Below are 23,437 nucleotides of genomic sequence, written 5' to 3'. Positions count from 1 at the left end.
TCATCCACCCAGGGCCAGACGATGTTAACATTCAGATGTTGCAGTACCTTTCTCTTGTGGGCAATCATTTTCTCCTTCGTATGTACAACTGCATCTGGGCAGAGGGCATATTTCCCAGACACTGGTGCAAAGCCACTGTCATACCCATACCTAAGCCCAGTAAGGACAACACCTTCCTTCTAGATACGGCCCCATTTCTCTCAGCAGCTGTGTTTGCAAGGTGATGGAATGTATAATACACGTCTGGCTGGTATGGTGGCTGGAGTCTCACAATTTACTGATCACCGTAAAGTGTGGATTTCGAGTGCGCCATTCTGCAGTTGATCATCTTGTCACTTTGTACACCCATGTCGTGAATGGTATTCTGCAGAAATCAAAGACTGTGGCCATGCTTTTTGATTTGGGGAAAGCCTATTGAAAGGTATCTTTACAATTATGGGGTATCTTTACAATTAATCTGAATACAGGGGTAAAGTGTGACCTCAATACAACTGTTGCGCAAATGGGATGCAGTAAAATGTGCCACATGTCCCAGCTGGATGAAGCATGGAGTGGAATTTTAGCAGTGAGAGTGTAAACAAAAATTTTGGCAAAAGAACATTCACTAGATCGGTAAATTGCACACATGAACGAGTAATGTGAGTAATATGATGGTTGCTGTTGCCTGCAATCTATTACGTCGCATATTAATTAACCTTAGAACTTTACTTCGGAGCCCCTTGCAAGGTCTATGATCTATGGAAGAGGAATGTTCGAAGGATGGTTTAATTATGAACACTTACATTCACAGTTACGAACACTTACATTCACACACACTTGAGAGACTAAAAGGAAGGAAAAGAACTGAAAACCTTCACCACAGTACACGTGGGTAGCAAGAGGGACTTTTCGCTTGATTTCAACATGTGGGGTACATGAATAAAATTTCTATTTGAAGTGAATTGCTATAAAAATGAAGCATAATTAAGAATCATAATTAATTCAAATACTCTCCAGCGGAAGATCACTATGGCCTTGGCACCATAAAATTTCTCATTAAATCATGACCACGTGGTCCTCACAAACAAGTGTGCACAAAGAAAGTTATCAAGTGAGATGAATTGCACAAAATTCAGTCATAAAATCATGGAAATCATATGCAATTTACCGATCACTTCACAGGGATACTAAACAAAAAGAACTGAATCACAGTAAACTCAACACAGGTCCACATGTTTAACAGTTGAACTGAATAATAGCCTACACCGTCCCTGGATTTTAACGCATTTAACACTCACAAATTAGCAAATAAAATTTGTCACATTTGATAATAAATTATGAACAATGAAAGGAAGCATCTACTTTGACTAGCTTTGAAAAACTTACATGAAACTCAACATTAGCTTCTCATCAAAAAGGCACACTTACCTCCAGTAGGTCTCACCCGTCTCGCATTTGCTCTTCAACCAAAGCCACTCCTTGTACCTACGGAAATGGCCAGAGGAACCCGTATTGTGGTACCAAACTATACAAAAGGTTCGTCCAAGGCAAACAGAAACCTCTTTGCTACCTGGTACGTGTTTCCTACAGTTGGCTGTTGTGACACAGTGGCAGACTACTATACTCCCATGAATCTACACACTGAAATTCTGACACACTGTTATTCGTACATTCAACTGATCAGACAAGAAGAGGAAAGAGTAGATACTTTGAAATATACCACTTAAATGTATCAAACGTGTGTGTGTGTGTGTGGGGGGGGGGGGGGGGGGTGCAGGCGGGGGGGGGGGGGGGGGGGGGGTGCTCCGACAAGTACAAATTACCTAATGAAATGTTAAAACGAAATATGGATAATATACTGTGGTCACCACAAACACCTCAGCTGCTCAGTCATTTCCCTTTCCTTCTTTACATTGAGGATAATAGACCATTTGCATCAACAATTGAGGTGCCAGAGGCAAACAAACGAAGATCTGTGGTATGTCAGAATCATGAAGAAGCTCAGGCAGAGACCCTTCACTATGACCCTGTAATGGTCTGTCTCCTGCTGAGCATCTCCAGTACCCTTTCTGTAGACAATTTTGCCATCTATTGCAGTACTGCACAGATGTGGGTATTTGAGCGGTGTCTTCAGCGATGTCTGGATCGTTTCTAATCCTGCAGCATTGACAATCACTTTCGTTTTTCCACCGACAAAACTGTTTGTATGAATTTCTGGCAGTTCAGTTGGTTTCTTCCACTGTCTTTACATCTTGGGCCTGTTGCTCTTCCATTTGTTGAAACTACAAAATTACTGAGGCTCTTGCTCAATAGGAACCTTTATTGGTCCTCCCATGTGTCTTACCCGGTGGGCAGCTGTATGTGGTTCCTCAGTATCCTACGTGTCCTCAGTGGTACTTCTTGGGGAGCAGATCAAACCACCCTCTCCGTTTGTACCCCCTTTCAGCACCAAACTAGGCTATAGATGTTTCGTCCATGCATTTGCACATCTGTGCCTTTTACACCGTCTCAGTACTATACACCTTCATGACACCCGTTTGCCCACTGGTGCCATTTACACTAGCCTGGTTGAGAGTCTGTACGCAGAAGATGGGAAATTACTCCTGTGCTACTGTTGTGACTTTCTCCTCAGCAGATATGCATGCCGTTTGTCTACCATGCGTGACCACCCATCCTACGCCTCCTTTTTTGATGATTCCTTTGGTCACCAGTATGGGGCACATATCTCTTCTGTCATCTCCTTGAGTTTGCTTTCGGCTCTTGCCACTATGTGTAACTTTCGCAGTGGGTGTAAACCCTTCCCCACCTTGGCTTCATTTGCTTCCTAAGGACTCTATACCAACCTTGCTCATTGCCTTCAGTTTCACAACCTTCACATGGAACTTCACAATAGTACTTTTGTGTACACTGATGGCTCTCGGACTGACCATAGTGTTGGGTGTGCCTTTGTGATTGGCACCGGTGTTTTTCAGTATTTGCTTCCGGAACCCTGCTCAGTATTTATAGCAGAGTTCTTTGCCCTGTATCAGGCCACACAGTAATCTGGCCAGTGTTCTAACAATAAAAACAAATTTTCCAAATGTTATTATGATTAAGTTGTCTGCGTATCCTTGGGAAAAATAGTATGTAGTATTTAATTCATCACCAGGTTCCGCAATAATGGGAACAAATCCCCACCTTGTGAACACCCTCTGGTAATCTTGATAACTATTTTCTGATTTATCATGGTGACTTTTACCTTTCTTCTGCTTAACAAGGCGTTAATCCATATACATATGGTGTCTCAGTATCACGCACTTCTGCAGCTCTGCGCCATTAAATATCAGGAATGCAGCCATGCAGAATCCATTTCTTTCTCTAATATTTCAGCCACATATCTCCTGGCCATCTTTGGAATGAGCCAAAAGACTGTTGACACAATGCAGAGACTGGCCATATATGTTCCACCACAGCGGCACTATGCATGAGTCAGTGCCACAAATACTGTAGGGCAGGAAAGATAGCCGTATTCGCAGATGCATGCTCACTGCAGTAGATGGGGAAAGCACTCATGTGATTGAGTCATCACATTTGATGATGGCTGTAATAGTCACATTTTTTGAGTATTACTTTAGAATTTAATAACTATACAGGTGTACTTCTTGACTTATACTTCAGACTACATTTCCTAATTAAACTTACTTAATGCCTTTATTCTGGAACCTCGTTCATTTACTTTATCTTCAATTGAAATCAAATTAAATATTTCTTTTTAATGGAAGGAAACATTCCACGTGGGAAAAATTATATATAAAATTATATATATAAATTATATATAAATAAATAAATTATATATAAATATTTCTTTTGATGTACAAATGATTACAAAGGCAAAATTGATAAATAACATTCACATAATCATCATTATTAGTATCAACAACAACAACAACAACATTAAACTTGGATGTGCTCTGCTATGTAGTGAGCTCTTGCATAACGATAGCTGAAAAATTGTTATGTTAAATTTGCTTTCCATCAGCCATTGTTAAATCATCACACTTGAAATCTTTTTTTGTTTAACCTCTGACTATATATGCCTATGACCGTTCAAAAATGTCATGGCTCTGGAGATGAAGACATGATTCACTTTTTTGTGTGTTGGAAACACTGTCTTGCACCCTTACCCAGCAACACAGTGGCAGCTTCTCTGCAGTTTAATTTTAGCAGGGGCCAGATTCCATGCTTTGTCTATATTAAAACAACTATCACAATTTATTTCATGTTTTGCTAATGAAATTTCCACAGCTTCCTTGAAGACTGCATCACAAAATGGAGCTAAGCAATCCATAATGAATGTGATTGACAGACCTGGCAGTTTTTAATTTTGACAAACTATGGAACTTGGTCTTTGCGAAAGTCCTAGAGAATTGAGTACAGTGTTCCTGCCACTGAATGTCTGTTGGTTAAAACTTAACTACATGAGGACTTTCAACATATGCTACATAGGATGAATGTCTGTCAGATGACGGAAGGTACTTGACCAAAATATTAATAGAAGAGATAAAATTGTGTGACTGGATACCTGAAATGTAATTATCTGTATATTACTACTCTGGCCGAGCAGCAGAACAATTCAGGTAGAATCAAAACTATGTTTAAAAAATGTGAGCTCAAAGCTCTGTCGTGATGTCACATTTCTCAGACCTGGAAAATTTTGTCGAATTTGGCATACTGCTGATTTAGCATTATCTGCATGTATTATTTTCACCACTAGACTTATTCTGATGTTTCTGAATGTATGGGCTCTTTGGAAACAGCTGCTGTAGCGATTGTAAATCTCTGTTGTCAGATGGTACTTGAACACAACAGCAGTTATAGTGCTCTTAGTGAACCACTTTATTTGTGGCAGTGTGTAATTAAGTGTGGATTATTCTTATGCTAAGCTCTCCTATTTTTCATGTAGACCTTGAGATAGAGAAGCCAATTACTTCAGCAGCATGAACAGTATGTTTTTATTGGTAAATGTTGTCCATATATTCCCTTTTTTTTAAAGACCCAGAGAGCTGGAAGTCTGAACATTCTGAGTCTAAACTGTGTTGTGGAGCAACCTAGTTTCATTAGGCAACATTTAGTGTGTTTTTTTATTACAACAAAAGGAAATTTTTTTCCTAGTTTCTAGCCAGCTTCTCGAATTTTCCTTCCTGTTTAGTCTTGTTATCAAACATCCTGAATTTATAATGTTTCAAAGATCTAAGACATTGAAGTAAACTGTTTGGCCTCACCCCATAGGTTTGTCCATCACTTTTCCTGTTGATTGATGTGTCTTGCACATTTTGTTTGGGAAATTTATATGTTAAACCTCAGTGGATTTTCATTTGGGTTGCAGCTACTGATGCAAACACAAGATTCATCCCAGATGACAATGTTGCTTAGGAAATAGTCACTTTCATTGTAGTGTTGGTCAGATAATCTATAATTGTTGATCAGTCTGCTGCTGTTTATGCACCTGCAGGACTCACCTTATACAAAATTTGTGATAATCCAGCATTCTGTCTATTCAATTGTCTTTGTGGATGAACCTTCATTGCAAGTTTAGTTTGGTTTGGTTTAGTTATGTCATGTTCCGTAGATCATTTTCACGATTATTTTATCGATATGATGTGGATTAAGTTAGATTACAAGACACACACACACACACACACACACACACACACACACACACACACACACACACGAATAGTGCTAATATTAATATTACTGAAATTTTTAGTTCTACACATCCAACTACATTTAGAAGTACAATTTTTTTCCAAGTTCTGAAACAGAAACTTGTCCATGGAATAGGAGGAGTTGTCCAAAAGAAATTATTTTAAGCTAGTTGATATGCTACCTGCCAGACAACGGCTGAAAGCAAGGGGAAACTACAGCCGTAATTTTTCTCGAGGGCATGCAGCTTTACTGTATAGTTAAATGATGATGGCGTCCTCTTGGGTAAAATATTCCGGAGGTAAAATAGTCCCCCATTCGCATCTCCAGGCGGGGACTACTCAGGAGGACGTTATCAGGAGAAAGAAAACTGGCGTTCTACGGATCGGAGCGTGGAATGTCAGATCCCTTAATCGAGCAGGTAGGTTAGAAAATTTAAAAAGGGAAATGGATAGGTTAAAGTTAGATATAGTGGGAATTAGTGAAGTTCGGTGGCAGGAGGAACAAGACTTCTGGTCAGGTGACTACAGAGTTATAAATACAAAATCAAATAGGGGTAATGCAGGAGTAATTTTAATGAATAAAAAAATAGGAGTGGGGATAAGCTACTACAAACAGCACAGTGAACGCATTATTGTGGCCAAGATAGATACGAAGTCCACACCTACTACAGTAGTACAAGTTTATATGCCAACTAGCTCTGCAGATGCCGAAGAAATTGAAGAAATGTATGATGAAATAAAAGAAATTATTCAGATAGTGAAGGGAGATGAAAATTTAATAGTCATGGGTGACTGGAATTCGGTAGTAGGAAATGGGAGAGAAGGAAATGTAGTAGTTGAATGTGGATTGGGGCTAAGAAATGAAAGAGGAAACCGCCTGATAGAATTTTGCACAGAGCACAACTTAATCATAGCTAACACTTGGTTCAAGATTCATAAAAGAAGGTTGTATAGATGGAAGAAGCCTGGAGATACTGACAGGTTTCAGATAGATTACATAATGGTAAGACAGAGATTTAGGAACCAGGTTTTAAATTGTAAGACATTTCTAGGGGCAGATGTGGACTCTGACCACAATCTATTGGTTATGAACTGCAGATTGAAACTGAAGAAACTGAAAAAAGATGGGAATTTAAGGAGATGGGACCTGGATAAACTGACTAAACCTGAGGTTGTACAGAGTTTCAGGGAGAGCATAAGTGAACAATTGACAGGAATGGGGGAAAGAAGTACAGTAGAAGAAGAATGGGTAGATTTGAGAGATGAAGTTGTGAAGGCAGCAGAGGACCTAGTAGGTAAAAAGACGAGGGCTAGTAGAAATCCTTGGGATACAGAAGAAATATTGAATGTAATTGACGAAAGGAGAAAATATAAAAATTCAGTAAATGAAGCAGGCAAAAAGGAATTCAAATGTCTGAAAAATGAGATCGACAGGAAGTGCAAAATGGCTAAGCAGGGATGGCTAGAGTACAAATGTAAGGATGTTGAGGCTTATCTCACTAGGGGTAAGATAGATACTGCCTACAGGAAAATTAAAGAGACCTATGGAGAAAAGAGAATCACTTGTATGAATATCAAGAGCTCAGATGGAAACACAGTTCTGAGCAAAGGAGGGAAAGCAGAAAGGTGGAAGTAGTATATAGAGGGTCTATACAAGGGTGATGTACTGGAGGACAATATTATGGAAATGGAAGAGGATGTATATGAAGATGAAATGGGAGATACGATACTGCGTGAAGAGTTTGACAGAGCACTGAAAGACCTGAGTCGAAACAAGGCCCTGGGAGTAGACAAGATTCCATTAGAACTACTGACGGCCTTGGGAGAGCCAGTCCTGACAAAACTCTACCATCTGGTGAGCAAGATGTATGAGACAGGCGAAACATCCTCAGACTTCAAGAAGAATATAATAATTCCAATCCCAAAGAAAGTAGGTGCTGACAGATGTGAAAATTACCGAACAATCAGTTTAATAGGTCACGGATGCAAAATACTAACTCGAGTTCTTTACAGACGAATGGAAAAACTGGTAGAAGCCGACCTCAGGGAAGATCAGTTTGGATTCCGTAGAAATATTGAAACACGCGGGGCAATACTGACCTTACGACTTATCTCAGAACCTAGATTAAGGAAAGGCAAACCTACGTTTCTAGCATTTGTAGACTTAGAAAAAGCTTTTGACAATGTTGACTGGAATACTGTCTTTCAAATTCTGAAGGTGGCAGGGGTAAAATACAGGGAGTGAAAGGCTATTTACAATTTGTACAGAAACCAGATGGCAGTTGTAAGAGGTGAGGGACATGAAAGGGATGCAGTGGTTGGGAAGGGAGTGAGACAGGGTTGTAGCCACTCCTCAACGTTATTCAATCTGTATATTGAGCAAGCAGTGAATGAAACAAAAGAAAAATTTGGAGTAGGTATTAAAATCCATGGAGAAGAAATAAAAACTTTGAGGTTCGCCAATGACATTGTAATTCTGTCAGAGACAGCAAAGGACTTGGAAGAGCAGTTGAACGGAATGGATAGTGTCTTGAAAAGAGGATATAAAATAAACATCAACAAAAGCAAAAAGAGGATAATGGAATGTAGTCGAATTAAGTCGGGTGTTGCTGAGGGAATTAGATTAGGAAATGAGACACTTAAAGTAGCAAAGGAGTTTTGCTATTTGGGGAGCAAAATAACTGATGATGGTCGAAGTAGAGAGGATATAAAATGTGGACTGGCAATGGCAAGGAAAGTGTTTCCGAAGAAGAGAAATTTGTTAACATCGAATATAGATTTAAGTGTCAGAAAGCCGTTTCTGAAACTATTTGTATGGAGTGTAGCCATGTATGGAAGTGAAACATGCTCGATAAATAGCTTGGACAAGAAGAGAATAGAAGCTTTCGAAATGTGGTGCTACAGAAGAATGCTGAAGATTAGATGGGTAGATCACATAACTAATGAGGAGGTATTGAATAGAATTTGGAAGAAGAGGAGTTTGTGTCACAACTTGACAAGAAGAAGGGACCGGTTGGTAGGACATGTTCTTAGGCATCAAGGGATCACATATTTAGCATTGGAGGGCAGCGTGGAGGGTAAAAATTGTAGAGGGAGACCAAGAGATGAATACACTATACAGATTCAGAAGGATGTAGGTTGGAGTAGATACTGGGAGATGATGAAGCTTGCACAGGATAGAGTAGCATGGAAAGCTGCATCAAACCAGTCTCAGGACTGAAGACCACAACAGCAACAACAACAACAACAACAACAACAACACCTGCCAGACACATTGTTGTTAGGCCAATGGTCAAAGTATTTTGTTGCTGACTAATGCACTCCTTTTTGAGCAACTGACATCTCCAATAACTTATAGGAAAGGTCATTTTTTCCTCTATTGTTGTACGTATGAACATCACTGTTCCTGAATTGAGATGGATTATTTATAATGAATTTCATTAGCGAATATATGTATTCTGATGGTGCAGTTAAAATACCTAACTCCTTGAATAGGTGCCTACATGATGTGCTTGGGTGAACACCACTAATTTTCTCACTGCTCTCTTTTGTGCAATCAATACTTTATGTCTAAGTGGTGAGTTACCCCAGAAAACTATTCCTTAAGACACTATTGAGTGGAAATATGCAAAGTACGTTAGGAGGCTGATCTGTTTATTACCAAGACGCGATTATACGAAGAGCGAAAGGAGCTGAACTTGATTGTTTGATAAGCTCAGTAATATGCTCCTTCCAGTTGTCATCAATATGAACATCCAGAAATTTGGAGAAATCTACCCTGTTAACTGAGCCTTGTTCATATGCTACATCAATTGTCAGTATGACTCTGTTCGATGTACAGAACTGGATATAGTGAGTTTCTTCAAACTTAAGGGAGAGTCTATTTTCTGAGAACCACTTAATAATTCTTTGAAAGACATCCTTAACAATATCTCACCTGCTTTTTCTGGAATGGGATTTATTATAACACTCGTCTCATCTGCAAAAAGTACTGGTTCTGCTTTCTGAACGTTAAGTGGGAGGTCAATCACATGAATAAGGAGCAGCAGAGGACCTAAAATTGAGCTCAGTGGGACTCCCTTTGTGACAACTCCCCATTCACTACAATTTACGACCCTCCCAACATTATTTGTGTTATTCAGCACTACTTTTTGCTTTCTGTTCGTTAAGTGTGATTCAAACCAGCTGTGTGTATAACCCTCAGTTCCATAAAACCTGAGTTTTTCTAAGAGTGTGACATCATCCTCACAGTCATATGCCTTGGAAAGATCACAAAAATACCAACTGGCGATTATTTGTTATTTAGGGTTTCTACTATTTGATGGGTAAATGTGTAGATAGCATTCTCAGTCAAGTAACCCTTCCGGAATCCAAACTGTGACATGCTGAGTAAATTATTTTCACTTCAGTGTGAGACTACTCTTGAATACATAACTTTTTTGAATATTTTAGAAAATGAAGTTAGCAATGAGATTGGTCTATAATTATTTAAGTCACTCGTGTCCCCTTTCTTATGAAGAGGTTTGACAATTGCGTATTTCAATCTGTCTGGAAAAATTCGCTATACTAGAGAAGCATTACATATATCGCTAAGGACTCCACTTATTAAATTAGAACAACACTTCAAAATTCTGTTAGAGACTCGATCAAAATCACATGAGCTCTTGTTTTTCAGTATATTTTTAATTCCCTTAATTTCAGTGGGGGATGTTGGTGCTATTTCCAAAGGCCTAAAGTTCTGGGGTATGACATTTTTAAAATATTTTTTTGCATCTTCAGCTGAACCCTTTAACCCTATTTTTGCTGCTACATTCAGAAAGTGATTGTTAAAAATACTTGCAACTTGTGAATTATCACTCACATCATCATTATTTAGCTTTATTGCTATGGTATGCTGTGCACTGTTAATCTGCCCCGTCTCTCGTTTGACAATATTCCATATAGTTTTAATCTTATTATCTGCATTATTAAGTTCCATCAGAACACACAAGCTTCTTGACTTCTTAATGACATTCCTTAAAATATTACAGTATCTTTTGTACTAAGCAAGTAATGCCGGATCCTGACTTATTCTGGCCTGTACATATATTTCCCTCTTCCTCTTTCACAATATCTTAATTCCTTTAGTAATCCATGACTTTTTTGGATAACCTTTCAGGAAAGCAACTCTCAAATATTGAGACAAATTTGCAGTGTAATAAATTGAATTTGGCATCAGCATAATTTTCTGTGTATAATTCATCCCATTCTGCCTCTTTTAGGCTGCTCTTAAAACTCTGTATCCTGTTCGCATTAGTAAGCCTCCCTGCCTAGTATGAACCTGCCTGGAGCCTGTAAGGTGCTGTGTGTGTTATTTTCATTAACTGTGCATCATGATCAGATAGCCCATTAACAACTGGATACACATTGTTTCTGCCTGAGCACTGTCTATGAAAATGAAAATGTTATTGATAAGTGACCTCCTATCCTGCTGCACACGAGTTGGAAAATTCACTACAGATACTAGATTGAAACAACCAAACAATGATTCTAGCTCTTTTTTTTCCTATCCATTTCTTGTAAAAAATCTACATTAAAATCTGACAGGTAGCTCAATAATGACATGTGAGAATGGACAGAATGTGGTTTCTTGTTCAAACCCTGTTTTTGAAATGCACTTTTCATCAGCTTAATGTACTTGCGTCCAATGTATGGTCTATTTCCATTTTTGTGAAATGACTGGATTATGAAGGGTGCAATTAACTGTGCAATGAGGAATCAGTGACATATTTGTTTTGGAGGTTACTGATAGTTTGTAACAGGTTTTGTTACTCTTTCACATTTTTTAAAATCAGATTTGGCAAATAAGAACAGCAGGCATAAATCAAAAGTGATGGAAGGGTTCCTCCCCTAGAGACAAGGGTTATCTTTCTCTGTAAAAATGTATTAATAAAGTAATGCAGTAAGAGCAAATCTACATTGTTCTATTTTATGATAATATGCGTTCACTTTATACACTGAAGTCCAGTATTTTTAAATTATGCATTAAAAAACTGACAGTTTTATTCATGTGTTAACAGTAATAATTTTTTCACTGTTTGGCTAGTTAAATTACATTCTTATGTTGCATTACTTCTTGCTTGATATTACACAGGATAAAGTATCATCAGTGAGAGCAGAAGCAGTTAAAGCACTTTATCGCCTGCAGGAACCTGAAGATCAAGACTGTCCAATAATAAGAGGTAAGTTCCATGTAAAGAAAAAAATAGAAATTTTAAAATGAGAAAAATGCGATGACATCCAAATCAAATTAAAGTTTATTCTCTAAGTATTGTTGCTGTTTAGGATATGTTTTTTCTGTAATGGCCAGTGGATGTTTTTATAGTGTTTGTGGACAAATTTTCCCTCTCATTTTTGATTATAAGATTGTAGGAAAAATATATATTTTAATGAAAATCTGCCAAAATTATTTTTGATAGTTGTGTAAAAAGTTTTGTTTTTATGTGGGAAAAGATTTGTCTTTTGAGCGGGTATTTTAATTTTTCGTGAAGGGGACAAGAACACACACAAAGTGGAAGCAACTGCATATATTTATTGGTTCCAGTTTTATGACAAGTTTAGTTCAAGCTAGTTTAGGTGGGTGTTAGATCAGTACAGGAGCCAGTGGTGACTCTACGGCTTATCCTGACAACATTGATCCATTGGTCATATCATGGTGATGAGTTAAGGCATTGTAAAACTATCTCATTATATCCCCAAGGTGAGCCAGAAGTTACACAATCTGAAATTCAAAAAAATTCCGATTTTTATTAATGTACTTGTAAAGTATACATTCACATTATACATTTTCTCATAGTAGATGCTGGGAATGTCCTCCATGTGCTGCAACATATGCTTAAACATGTTTCTCCGTGTTAGCTGGTACTTTTTGGTTGGGCAGTACACTTGTGTGGTATATTTCGTCTTCAGTGTTGCACTTCAGTTGGTTGATTGTGTAAGAATTATTCTTATAGGTATTGCCTATCAGATGTCTTAAAGGAAAAAGTTGCGGGAGAGGGTCTAGGTGGCCACAGGTCACATGAAATGATGTGTTCCCAAAAGAACTTGTGTAACATGTGCTATTCACTGTGTGTGCTATTGCACCATTGCGCTTCAGCAAGCAGTGTCTTTTATTAGTTTCTAACATTGCTACAACATAGTGGTGTCTTGGTGACGTTCAGTTGTTATTGTTTTTGAGAAAAAAATTGGGCCTGTTATTATGTTGCATGCAATTGTACACCAAATTCTAATTTTCTGTGACTATAATGGGGTCTTGTAGAAAACATTAGGATTTTCTAAGCTCCAGTATCTATTGTTTTGGCTGTTTACATAACCGCTTAAAAGGGAAGCTCTCCACTGCACCCCCCTCAGATTTAGTGGTAAGAGGGCCCAGTGGTCAGCCCATCTTAAACTGAATCAGATTAAGCTTGAAAACAGGAAGAAGGTGTACTGGACTGTAAGGCAAAATATAAACAGTGAATGGTCCAGGAACAAGAAGTGCAGTATAGAGAAGCTGGGAAGAGAAATGACACCATGGTAAAGTGGTTATGGTCTTGGACTGCCAAGCGGGCGAGCTATGTTCTAACCTCCCTCACGCCAATTTTTTTTTCTTTTATCTCCCCCCTCCTTCCCCCTCTTCCATCATTCGCTGATTGATTTATTCAAATTTATCTGTGTTGTGGTGTAAGGTCTGTTTGCGACAGCAAGGTGAAAGGTCGGGATCTTTGTCAGTTGATTTTGCACAATTACTCTTTTAGCAGCCAAAAGAAAATAGCTTTTGAATGGGAATTGCAAATGTTTGGTGGCAAGTGACCTGAATCCTCCGCTGGAAAACATGTCTGGTGTCATGCATGGCATTAGTAACAGTACGTGTGTCGTATCATAGGAATCTCTTATCAACACACCTATTTCGTACGACTGGAAAGTGAGCAAGATATGCATCCTTCCCCCCCCCCCCCCTCTCCACACACAAACACACACACACACACACACACACACACACACACACACACACACACACACAAAGCTAGCACACCTCATGCACGCAACTGCTACCACCAACAGCTCCATTCGGAAAGCAAGTGTCATGTGAATAAAAATCTGGACTGGGGTGACGAAGGGGAGGCATAGCAGGGCGTGGGTGGGAGAGACAAGAGAGCTGCCTGGCGTTACCGTAAGTTGAGGCTGGGATAGTTCCGGAAGTGGAGAATATATTGTGAGGATGCCTCCCACCTGCAGTGTTGTAAGGATAACTTCCATCTGCGCAGTTAAAAAAAAGCCAGTGGAGAAGGAGAGGATCCTGATAGCTTGGATAGTGAAGCAGCCACTGAAATCGAGCACGTTATTTCCAGCTGCTCACTGTACTGCAGAGTAGTCTATTTTGCCCTTGGCCAGTTTGGTGGTGGCCATTAATTCATTCTGGTGGACAGCTGGTTGATGGTCATACCAGTATAAAAAGCTATGTATTGATGGGGACAAAATAAATCTGCTAGGTGGACTGGATTGGGCAGGTCTTACACCTGGGCCCTATGGAAAGGGGGTGGGGGTTGGGAGTGGCATAGGTATAGAATGGGCTGTTTCGGGGGTTGGGTGAGCAATGAAACACCACGTCACGAGGGTTTCAGAGCATGATGATAGATAATCAAGGCCCCGACGAAGAATGTTGTCCAGTTTTCCCAGTCTGGGGTGGGTCTGTGTGATTTTTTGGGGGGGGGGGGGGGGGGGGGGGAGCACTCTCTTGTAGCGGGTTCTTGGAGCCCACCCCCACCCCTGTCACCCTGTTGGTCCACGGGTTTGAATAGGCCCGAGGTATTCCTGCCTGTTGTAAGAGGCGACTAAAAGGAGTCTCACATGTTTCGGCCTTTGTTATGGTCCCCTGTAGGGTTTGACCTCCATTTTTCAAAATTTTCCTGAAGAGCGGAAGGGTGCCTTACACGGTGCCCCATGTGCTGCGACCTCTTGCATCCTTCGTCGACATGGATCTGCACTTCCACTCATTCTCCAGCTGTTGGGTGTAGTCACCCTCCAGGGTGCGTTTTCCTCCATCCTATGTGCATTATCACTTTCTGCGCTGTCGACGAGAATGGACTTCTTAGGTCGTTTGTGCCTGATATCCAGCACGGTAGACAGTCCGTTGCGGTGGGGCTGCCATGTACCGTGTTGGTTGTAGCCCCCTGACCACACAGGGATCGCTCTGCTGATGCCTGCGCCATGACCTCCCCACATATGCCAAGGAGTAGATGTGTGTCACCCTGGGGCATCGGGACTTGCAGCAATGGCCATCCTGCCAGGTGGCCTTTGGCAATCGTGGGGAGGGCCCCTGGTCGGAGTAGGTGGCATCAGGGTGGATGACACGCCATGAAGCATAGTACGTAATCTCTTGCTGGTGGTCAACACCAGCAGTCTCTAAGTGATCGAGGTCTAACTTCAATGCTAAGAAATAGGACCCCAAATCGTCCCCCCACCCACCACCCCCGGCCACACCATGGGAGGAACACCAGGCTAAGGATGGCAGCAAAGCTTATTCACCTCGGTACCTCGTATGTATGAGAGTTGATGGGGAATATTTCTTGTCAGTGAAACCTCAGTTTTTTGTGGAGCATTTAGAGAACAAGTTTGTGGAGGTGGAGGGCTTGTCCAAAATGTGATCAGGGTCAGTCTTGATAAAAACAGCATCCTCTGCCCAGTCATGGGCACTAATCGCCTGTGACAAACTGGGGGATGTTTGTTTCCATCACACCCCATAAGAGCTTAAATATGATCCAGCATATCATATTTCACAGGGACCTTCTTTTGCAGTCTGGCGATGAGCTGCGTGCCAATTTAGAGCAACGAGTTGTCATTTTGTCCAGGGCATCCACCGGAGGGATAATCAGGTTGCCATCGGTGCCTTCATCTTGGCCTTCGAGGGTGACACATTACCCGATAAGGTCAAGGTGGTGGTCACTGCTGTGATGTAAAGCCTTATATCCCTCCCCCGATGCGGTGCTTTAAGTGCTGGAAGTTCAGCCATATTTCTTCCCGCTGTACTTCCAGCGTCACCTGTCGGGATTGTGGACGTCCTTCACATCCCAATATTCCATGTGTCACGCCTCCCATCTGCGTCAACTGTGGAGAGCACCATTGACCTTGCTCACCAGACTGCAGGATTCTCCAGAAACCACACGACGACCATGAGAACCACAGTCTGTGGGCCCCCAGGTTGCCCGCTCTCTTTCTGTTCCAGACCTTGCTTCAGCTGGCTCCTTTTTGCAGCACAGCCCTCTTCAATCTCAAACAGAAAAGAAGAAGAAACATAAGTCCTGGAACAAGGAGGTCCCGTCACCACCTGGATTCTGGGGTCACAGTTTGCAATCTGTATCTCCTTTCTGACAGGGCTCTTACACCTAATGCCTTAACTGCCCTTCTTCAGCAACTTCCTCCTCCCTTCCTCCTCCTCGGTGATTTTAATGCTCATCATCCCTTGTGGGACAGTGCATTTCCTTCTAGCCAGGGTCTTCTCATAGACCAGTTTCTTGCAGACCACGACTTGTGCCTTCTTAATGATGGCTCCCCTACCCATTTCAGTGCCGGTCATGGTACCTTTCCTGCCATTGATCTTTCTTTATCTTCTCCCTCCCTCCTCCCTTCATTCCACTGGTTGCCATATGACTACCTTTGCGATAGTGACCACTTCCCACTTCCCGTTGATTCTCTCGCTCCCTTCCTGATCCCCAATGGACAGGTTACCTCGTTGGTCTTTCCAACGCGCCGATTTGCCTCTATATACTGCACAGGTCGTTTTTTCTCCCTCTTTGTCGGGTTGTATTGATGACGTCATACGTGACATGTCTGATGCGATTGTCCGTGCTGCTAGCCTTGCTATCCCACGCTCATCTGGGCCATTTCGCCTCTGGAAACTCCTGTGGTGGAGTACAGCAATTGTCTTTGCCATCCATAATTGCCGTCGAGCTTTGCAACACCTTAAGAGGCACCCATCTGGTGCCGATCTTATTATCTCGAAACACCTTTGCGCCAAGGCCTATTACTTAATCAAATGGAGCAAACGGATGTGTTGGGAACACTTCATTTCTTCCCTCAGTTCTACTGTCCCTATGTCACAGGTATGGGCTACATTTCGCCCTCTCCGAGGTTGCCTTCAGCTGTCTACCCTCTCGGGCCTTGCCCTCCTGTATGGCCGTGGAACATCTTGTGACCCATTTTGCAACAGCATCAGCATCAACCTCTTATCCGGCTGCTTTCCTTCGCCAGAAACAGCAGGCCAAAGCTTCCGCCTTATGTTTTAACCCTTGTCAGTCAGAATCTTACAACGAGCCATTTACTGAATGAGAACTTCTTTCCGCACTTTATTCTTCTCATGATAAGGCACCTGGCTCAGATTCCATTCATAACCAGTTGCTTCAACTTCTCAGTGCTCCACGACGACATCATCTTCTCCGGGTGCTTAACCGTATTTGGCTCCAGGGTGACTTCCCTTCTCAATGGAGGGATAGGGATAGCATTGTGGTTCCCGTCGTTAAGCCTGGTAAGAACCCCCTATTTGTCGAAAGCTATCGGCCAGTTAGTCTGACAAACGTTGTTTGCAAGTTACTTGAACGGATGGTAGTCCATTGGCTCAATTGGGTCCTTGAATCTCAGGATCTATTATCCCCTTACCAGTGTGGGTTCAAAGAGGGACGGTCTCCGATCGGTCATTTACTTCACTTGGAATCCACAGTTCGGCAGGCTTTTTACCAGCGCCACCATTTGGTTGCAGTATTTTTCGACCTTAGCAAGGCCTATGACACAGCTTGGTGCCATCATATCTTTCTTACACTTCATGAGTGGGGTCTTCGGGGTGGTTGCCTATAAAAAATATTTTGTTGCTACACATTACGGGATAGCCAATTTCATGATAAACTTAAGACAGACTGTTTCGCCCTTGGTTGTGGGCTATCACATTCAGTTCACTTTGTTCACCCCGTTACACCAATATGATTCTGTATACATTCTTTAAGAGGGGATACCTAGCTGAGCGTCCAATGTCCTGCACAGTTTGTAACCCCACGGAGTTCGTCTTTGATCTTGTTGGTGTGAACCTTTGTGATCACTGTGGTGTGCCATTTTTCATTCAGTGTTCATGGTGCAAGTTAATGGTTTGTTTTGAACATTTCTTGAATGTTGACGATGTCCATTTTGTGAAGTGTGATACATGCATCTCAAAGAAGGTTGATACCTGCACCTACCAGACACTCATTTTCTATCGCCCTCCTGACCTATGTGGCAAACCATTAGCAACTAGTATCTTCATGTCATAATTGTTAACACAACACTTTCAAATGAAGCTCACTAAAGATTGAACTTGTGACCTCGCACTCAAGGAATTCCTTGTTAGTTGAAGTATTCAGACTGCTTTAAGTTTGGTCCTTTCTTTAAAAAAAAAAGCTGTACACAGATGTTCTTTCAGGTCATAGTGACCCGATTAGTATTAAGGACACAACGCTCGTAAATTATTAAAAGTGCCTAGAATTATAAATTTTAGTTCCACTTATTTATGTGTATTTGTGAGGATTATACGAGGGCAGTTCAATAAGTAATGCAACACATTTTTTTTCTCGGCCAATTTTGGTAGAAAAAACCGGAAATTTCTTGTGGAATATTTTCAAACATTCCCGCTTCGTCTTGTATAGTTTCGTTGACTTCCAACTGGTGGCAGCGCTGTACAGAGCTGTTAAAATGGCGTCTGTAACGGATGTGCGTTGCAAACAACGGGCAGTGATCGAGTTTCTTTTGGCGGAAAACCAGGGCATCTCAGATATTCATAGGCGCTTGCAGAATGTCTACGGTGATCTGGCAGTGGACAAAAACACGGTGAGTCGTTGGGCAAAGTGTGTGTCATCATCGCCGCAAGGTCAAGCAAGACTGTCTGATCTCCCGCGTGCGGGCCGGCCGTGCACAGCTGTGACTCCTGCAATGGCGGAATGTGCGAACACACTCGTTCGAGATGATCGATGTATACCATCAAACAACTCAGTGCTCAACTTGACATCTCTGTTGGTAGTGCTGTCACAATTGTTCACCAGTTGGGATATTCAAAGGTTTGTTCCCGCTGGGTCCCTCGTTGTCTAACCGAACACCATAAAGAGCAAAGGAGAACCATCTGTGCGGAATTGCTTGCTCGTCATGTGGCTGAGGGTGACAATTTCTTGTCAATGATTGTTACAGGCGATGAAACATGGGTTCATCACTTCGAACCTGAAACGAAACGGCAATCAATGGAGTGGCGCCACACCCACTCCCCTACCAAGAAAAAGTTTAAAGCCATACCCTCAGCCGGTAAAGTCATGGTTACAGTCTTCTGGGACGCTGAAGGGGTTATTCTGTTCGATGTCCTTCCCCATGGTCAAACGATCAACTCTGAAGTGTATTGTGCTACTCTTCAGAAATTGAAGAAACGACTTCAGCGTGTTCGTAGGCACAAAAATCTGAACGAACTTCTTCTTCATGACAACGCAAGACCTCACACAAGTCTTCGCACCCGAGAGGAGCTCACAAAACTTCAGTGGACTGTTCTTCCTCATGCACCCTACAGCCCCGATCTCGCACCGTCGGATTTCCATATGTTTGGCCCAATGAAGGACGCAATCCGTGGGAGGCACTACGCGGATGATGAAGAAATTATTGATGCAGTACGACGTTGGCTCCGACATCGACCAGTGGAATGGTACCGTGCAGGCATACAGCCCTCATTTCAAGGTGGCGTAAGGCCGTAGCATTGAATGGAGATTACATTGAAAAATAGTGTTGTGTAGCTAAAAGATTGGGGAATAACCTGGTGTATTTCAATGCTGAATAAAACAACCCCTGTGTCAGAAAAAAAATGTGTTACATTACTTATTGAACTGCCCTCGTACCATTGCGAAAGTGTTTGCACCACTATTCCCACAGAATTCCTGTACGTGCTAACTTATTTGCTCTTCTTTGCTTCTCGGTCAGACCTGCCATCAAAGGGTAACACTTGTGAGATATAAGAGAGTAGTTTGTTCCATTATAGCTGGAAATATGGCTACATGTTTCTGGATCCTCTGGGCTCTTTCTTGATTCATCATAAGATTTATTGTTACCAGCTAGTAATTATAGCAGTTTAAAATAGGCTCCATGTTTAATTTTATGTAATTTTTCCAACTCTCCCCATAAACTCCTTGATTCTCATTGGCAGTCATTTTCAGCACAATTCTTTGAATATTGGTGTTAAGAAGAGTTTGAACATATTTTATATCATTTACTCTGGATATAGCATATTTTGTTGGACTAGGAGTCAGATTTGTAATGTTTGAATTGGATGATCTTCCAGGTTGTGGAAAGATTCTAAGCTCCACATGATATTTTCGTCTTTTGACTGCACCACTTGCACTGCTTGCTTGTTGCCATGCTAGGTGTCAATGTCAGAAGTGTCCTCTGAATAAGTTGTAGGGTGAATGCTGTTATCAGTGGTGTGATTTTCCTGTTCAGAAATATTCTCCTCACTTTGAGAAGCATTTACTAATGCTTCCACTTGCTCATCAGAAAGAAATCATTTCATCATGGAAATTATGTAAGATATGTGAACAGCTTCCACACTAAACAGTTGGTGACACGTTACTGGTGGTTATATTGCTGTATGAACATAGTGACTTGCACTGCTGTAACTTCACTTACTTCAACAATAAGCAAAGACCTCCATTGTAATAAAAATCCATTAAGCATGTATTCCAGGTCTGTGAAAACAACCTTACTGCCGATTTTTTGTGCCTGTTGTGAATTTTTAAATACATAGATCATAAAGATCCCAGGGATACCAGTGAGGCAAGTAACAAATTAAGCTATGTAGAATGTACAGAAAAAATGTTTTTAAAGCACAAGCATTTAAATACCAAATGTACTGGAAGAACAAATTCAGTTCTGTTTCTCACTGACCAGAACAGAACAGCAGGGTGAATTGAACCCCTGGTAATGCACCATTCACTAAACACCTGATAGCCTTATTTTTTATAATGTCACACAAATTTGTATATATGACAATGTTTATATAGATTGCTACTTACTGTAAAGAAGACACGTCAAGTTGGAGACAGGTGCAATTAAGACACTTACATAAAGCCTTTGGCCACCACCTTCACCAGAAAAAAGGGGGGGGGGCAAGGACACCCCCCCCCCCCCACACTCGCACACGCACATACAAAACTGCGAACTCCAGCATCTCGGGCCAGAATGTGCATTGTGTGTGTGTGTGTGTGTGTGTGTGTGTGTGTGTGTGTGTGTGTGTGTGTGTGTGTGAGAGAGACTGATGAACGCTGTGCTGAAAGCTTTAGGTAAGTGTCTTTTAATTGATCTTTCCTGCTACTTGACGTATCTTCTCTATGGTAAGTAGCAATCTCTTCTCCTACATTGTTGATATTTCTACCAGGAGTTTTCCTTGTTAAATTTGTATATACTTTACTGCAACTTTCACAGTTCAGCTTATTCAAGTGGAGTCCATTCCGTGCCAGGAAATCATTGCTAATGAAGTTATTTAGGTCTAAAAATATTGGATTGTACTTCATAATCAGATGTTTTTAATAAATTTATTTTGTTACTTACAAGATGTGTATGAAAACCTTTGGTTTGTAGTTCTATTTACCTGTATATGGTAATTAGAATATTGGTGTTAAAACCTGAACCAGTATCATAATTTTTTTACAGCGTAGCAACAGAGCGCATACCTGTTCATAGAGTATCAAATGAAAGTAGAGTAAAAGATTTAATCAATTACTTTCGTCAGCAATAAAATGCCATTCTTTTGAAATGGCTGTATACTGTCTTGTAATGCTGCATTCTTTCTGTGTAATTTGGCTTAAGCCTTTCCCAGATGATTTCAATTTTTATTTTGTATTCATCTCAGGTTTCCATGGATGTTGCCTAAAAATGATAAAATGAAGTTCATCAAGCTGTTAGAATAGTGTTAGTCTTTCTGACACCCCACTGGTTATTCCTTTTACAGTTTGAGTCTGTAATGTTTAAAATTTGTCTGTATTGGAATGTCTCTGGGATTTACTTCCAACTGTTATTTCTTTAAGTATACCATTTTTTCCAGTCATGTAGATTAATAAAAATGTTAGTGTTTCAGTGGCATTCAAATTCTTGAAATTAATCTTTTTTATTTTTTCTAGCCTTCTTGTTCCACATGGGGAGGGATCCAAGTGCTGATGTACGGACAAATGTGGTTCGAATTATTGCACTGAACCAGGTCACAGTCCCTCACATTATTAAAAGAATACTTGATATACGTGAGACTGTGCGTTGTGCTGCTTATAAAACATTGTCTCGTATAAATCTTCGATCATTTAGTATTGGTCAGCGTGAACTACTGTTAAACCAAGGCCTTCGTGACCGTTTTGGTAAGTAAGGTGGAATTTTGTTTGTTCAATATTTAATTAGATTTGCCAAGTGAGGTGACCACTGGATTTGTACTTGTGAAGGATATTGATGTTCTGACACACTGAGTGAGAGGATCGATTTGAATTACTTTCGTTGGAGGTAAGACTTCCTGATTCCACATCGTTTTACATATTGTAATGATTACCTTGTAATAATGTTACTGTCTGTTTTAAAACTCTGTTATCGTAGTGGTGACTTGCCTGGAAAACCAGGAAAATTGGGAATTCCTCGAAAAATTGAATTTACTGTAAAAGCCAGGAAAGCCTACAGAATTCTAAGAGATTATAGGAGAAGTGGAACTGTTTGTTGACAGAGTGATATGGTGAGAATCGTGGAATTACAGAGATTTTGCTTGAGAAACAATCTGTTGTGGATTCACATAAGGAAAGACAAAAAAGTACACTGAATTGTTGTAATGTTTGTTGCTTGATCGTGGGTGCCATGGGCGTGCTTGCGAACCTTGGGAATGTCCATTGGTTCTTGGGTTCCAGTTCTGCTTCCCATTGCATGATTGAGTGTGCAGTGGAGTTTAATGTGTGAGTGAGAATTTATCATGTTAAAATGGCCCTACCTTCTTCTTTTCTTTGATCCCAATTACCATTACTGTCAGTTAAGACTGTTTATAAAAGTTGAAGGGCTTCCACAGTGGCCTACAAGTACACAGCTGATACTTTTCCCCACCTTGTCAGTTAGCTTCTAAAATCCGAAAGTGCCTTACTGCATGTAACACGTAAAAGTTCTGTAGAAAAATGTTCACCAAAACACCTTATAAACTGTTATTCACTATGCACCTGTTCATTTAATCCAATCCTAAGCAGACCGTTTCTATCCTGAACTAATATGTCTGGGATATTATCAGGTAGATGTTGTCTATCTGAAGACACGGATTTGAACCATCACCCTCCTGAATGCGAACTGCTGCACCAGCTCGCTCAGTGAAGACGGAGAAAAATTTGAACATGTAGTTGGCAGTAAGTTACTATATGGCACATTACAAGAAAGAAATGTTGAATGAATTAAATTCAAAGCAAGCATTGTTGGAACTCCAGTAGATGTTTATGGTAATACCAGCTGCAAAATAAAGATAAAAAGAAACCGTTACATGGAACGATAGGGTGGATTTGCTGTGAAAGAGGAAAGATTGAAGCCCAGAAAGCTAGAGATAAAGAAATGCAAACAGTTCCAGGGTAAATAAATTACAGCAGAAATACAAAGATCAGAAACCAAAAGTGGAAAGAATTGTGGTTGAAGAAAAATAGTAAGCTAGGACTGATTTCACACACAAACTAGAACATGACAGTAAAGTTACTCATATGCTA

At 40.8% G+C, this 23,437-nt stretch overlaps 1 protein-coding gene across 2 annotated transcripts in view; it reads left to right on the top strand.

Moving 5' to 3' along the window:
- Nucleotides 1-23,437, top strand: part of LOC126475468 (condensin complex subunit 3) — a 193,202-nt gene that overhangs the window by 23,383 nt on the left and 146,382 nt on the right. For both annotated transcript variants that reach the window (XM_050103353.1, XM_050103352.1), the window contains exons 4-5: nt 11,800-11,887; nt 21,851-22,078. In XM_050103353.1, coding sequence (XP_049959310.1) covers nt 11,800-11,887; nt 21,851-22,078 — 316 coding nt within the window. The remainder of the gene's footprint in view (nt 1-11,799; nt 11,888-21,850; nt 22,079-23,437) is intronic.

This window comes from Schistocerca serialis, chromosome 4 (genome assembly GCF_023864345.2).
Source record: "Schistocerca serialis cubense isolate TAMUIC-IGC-003099 chromosome 4, iqSchSeri2.2, whole genome shotgun sequence".
Classification (NCBI taxonomy): Eukaryota; Metazoa; Arthropoda; class Insecta; order Orthoptera; family Acrididae; genus Schistocerca; species Schistocerca serialis.
The sequence above is the reverse complement of the archived record's forward strand: the minus strand, read 5'-3'. Positions and strand labels throughout refer to the sequence as shown.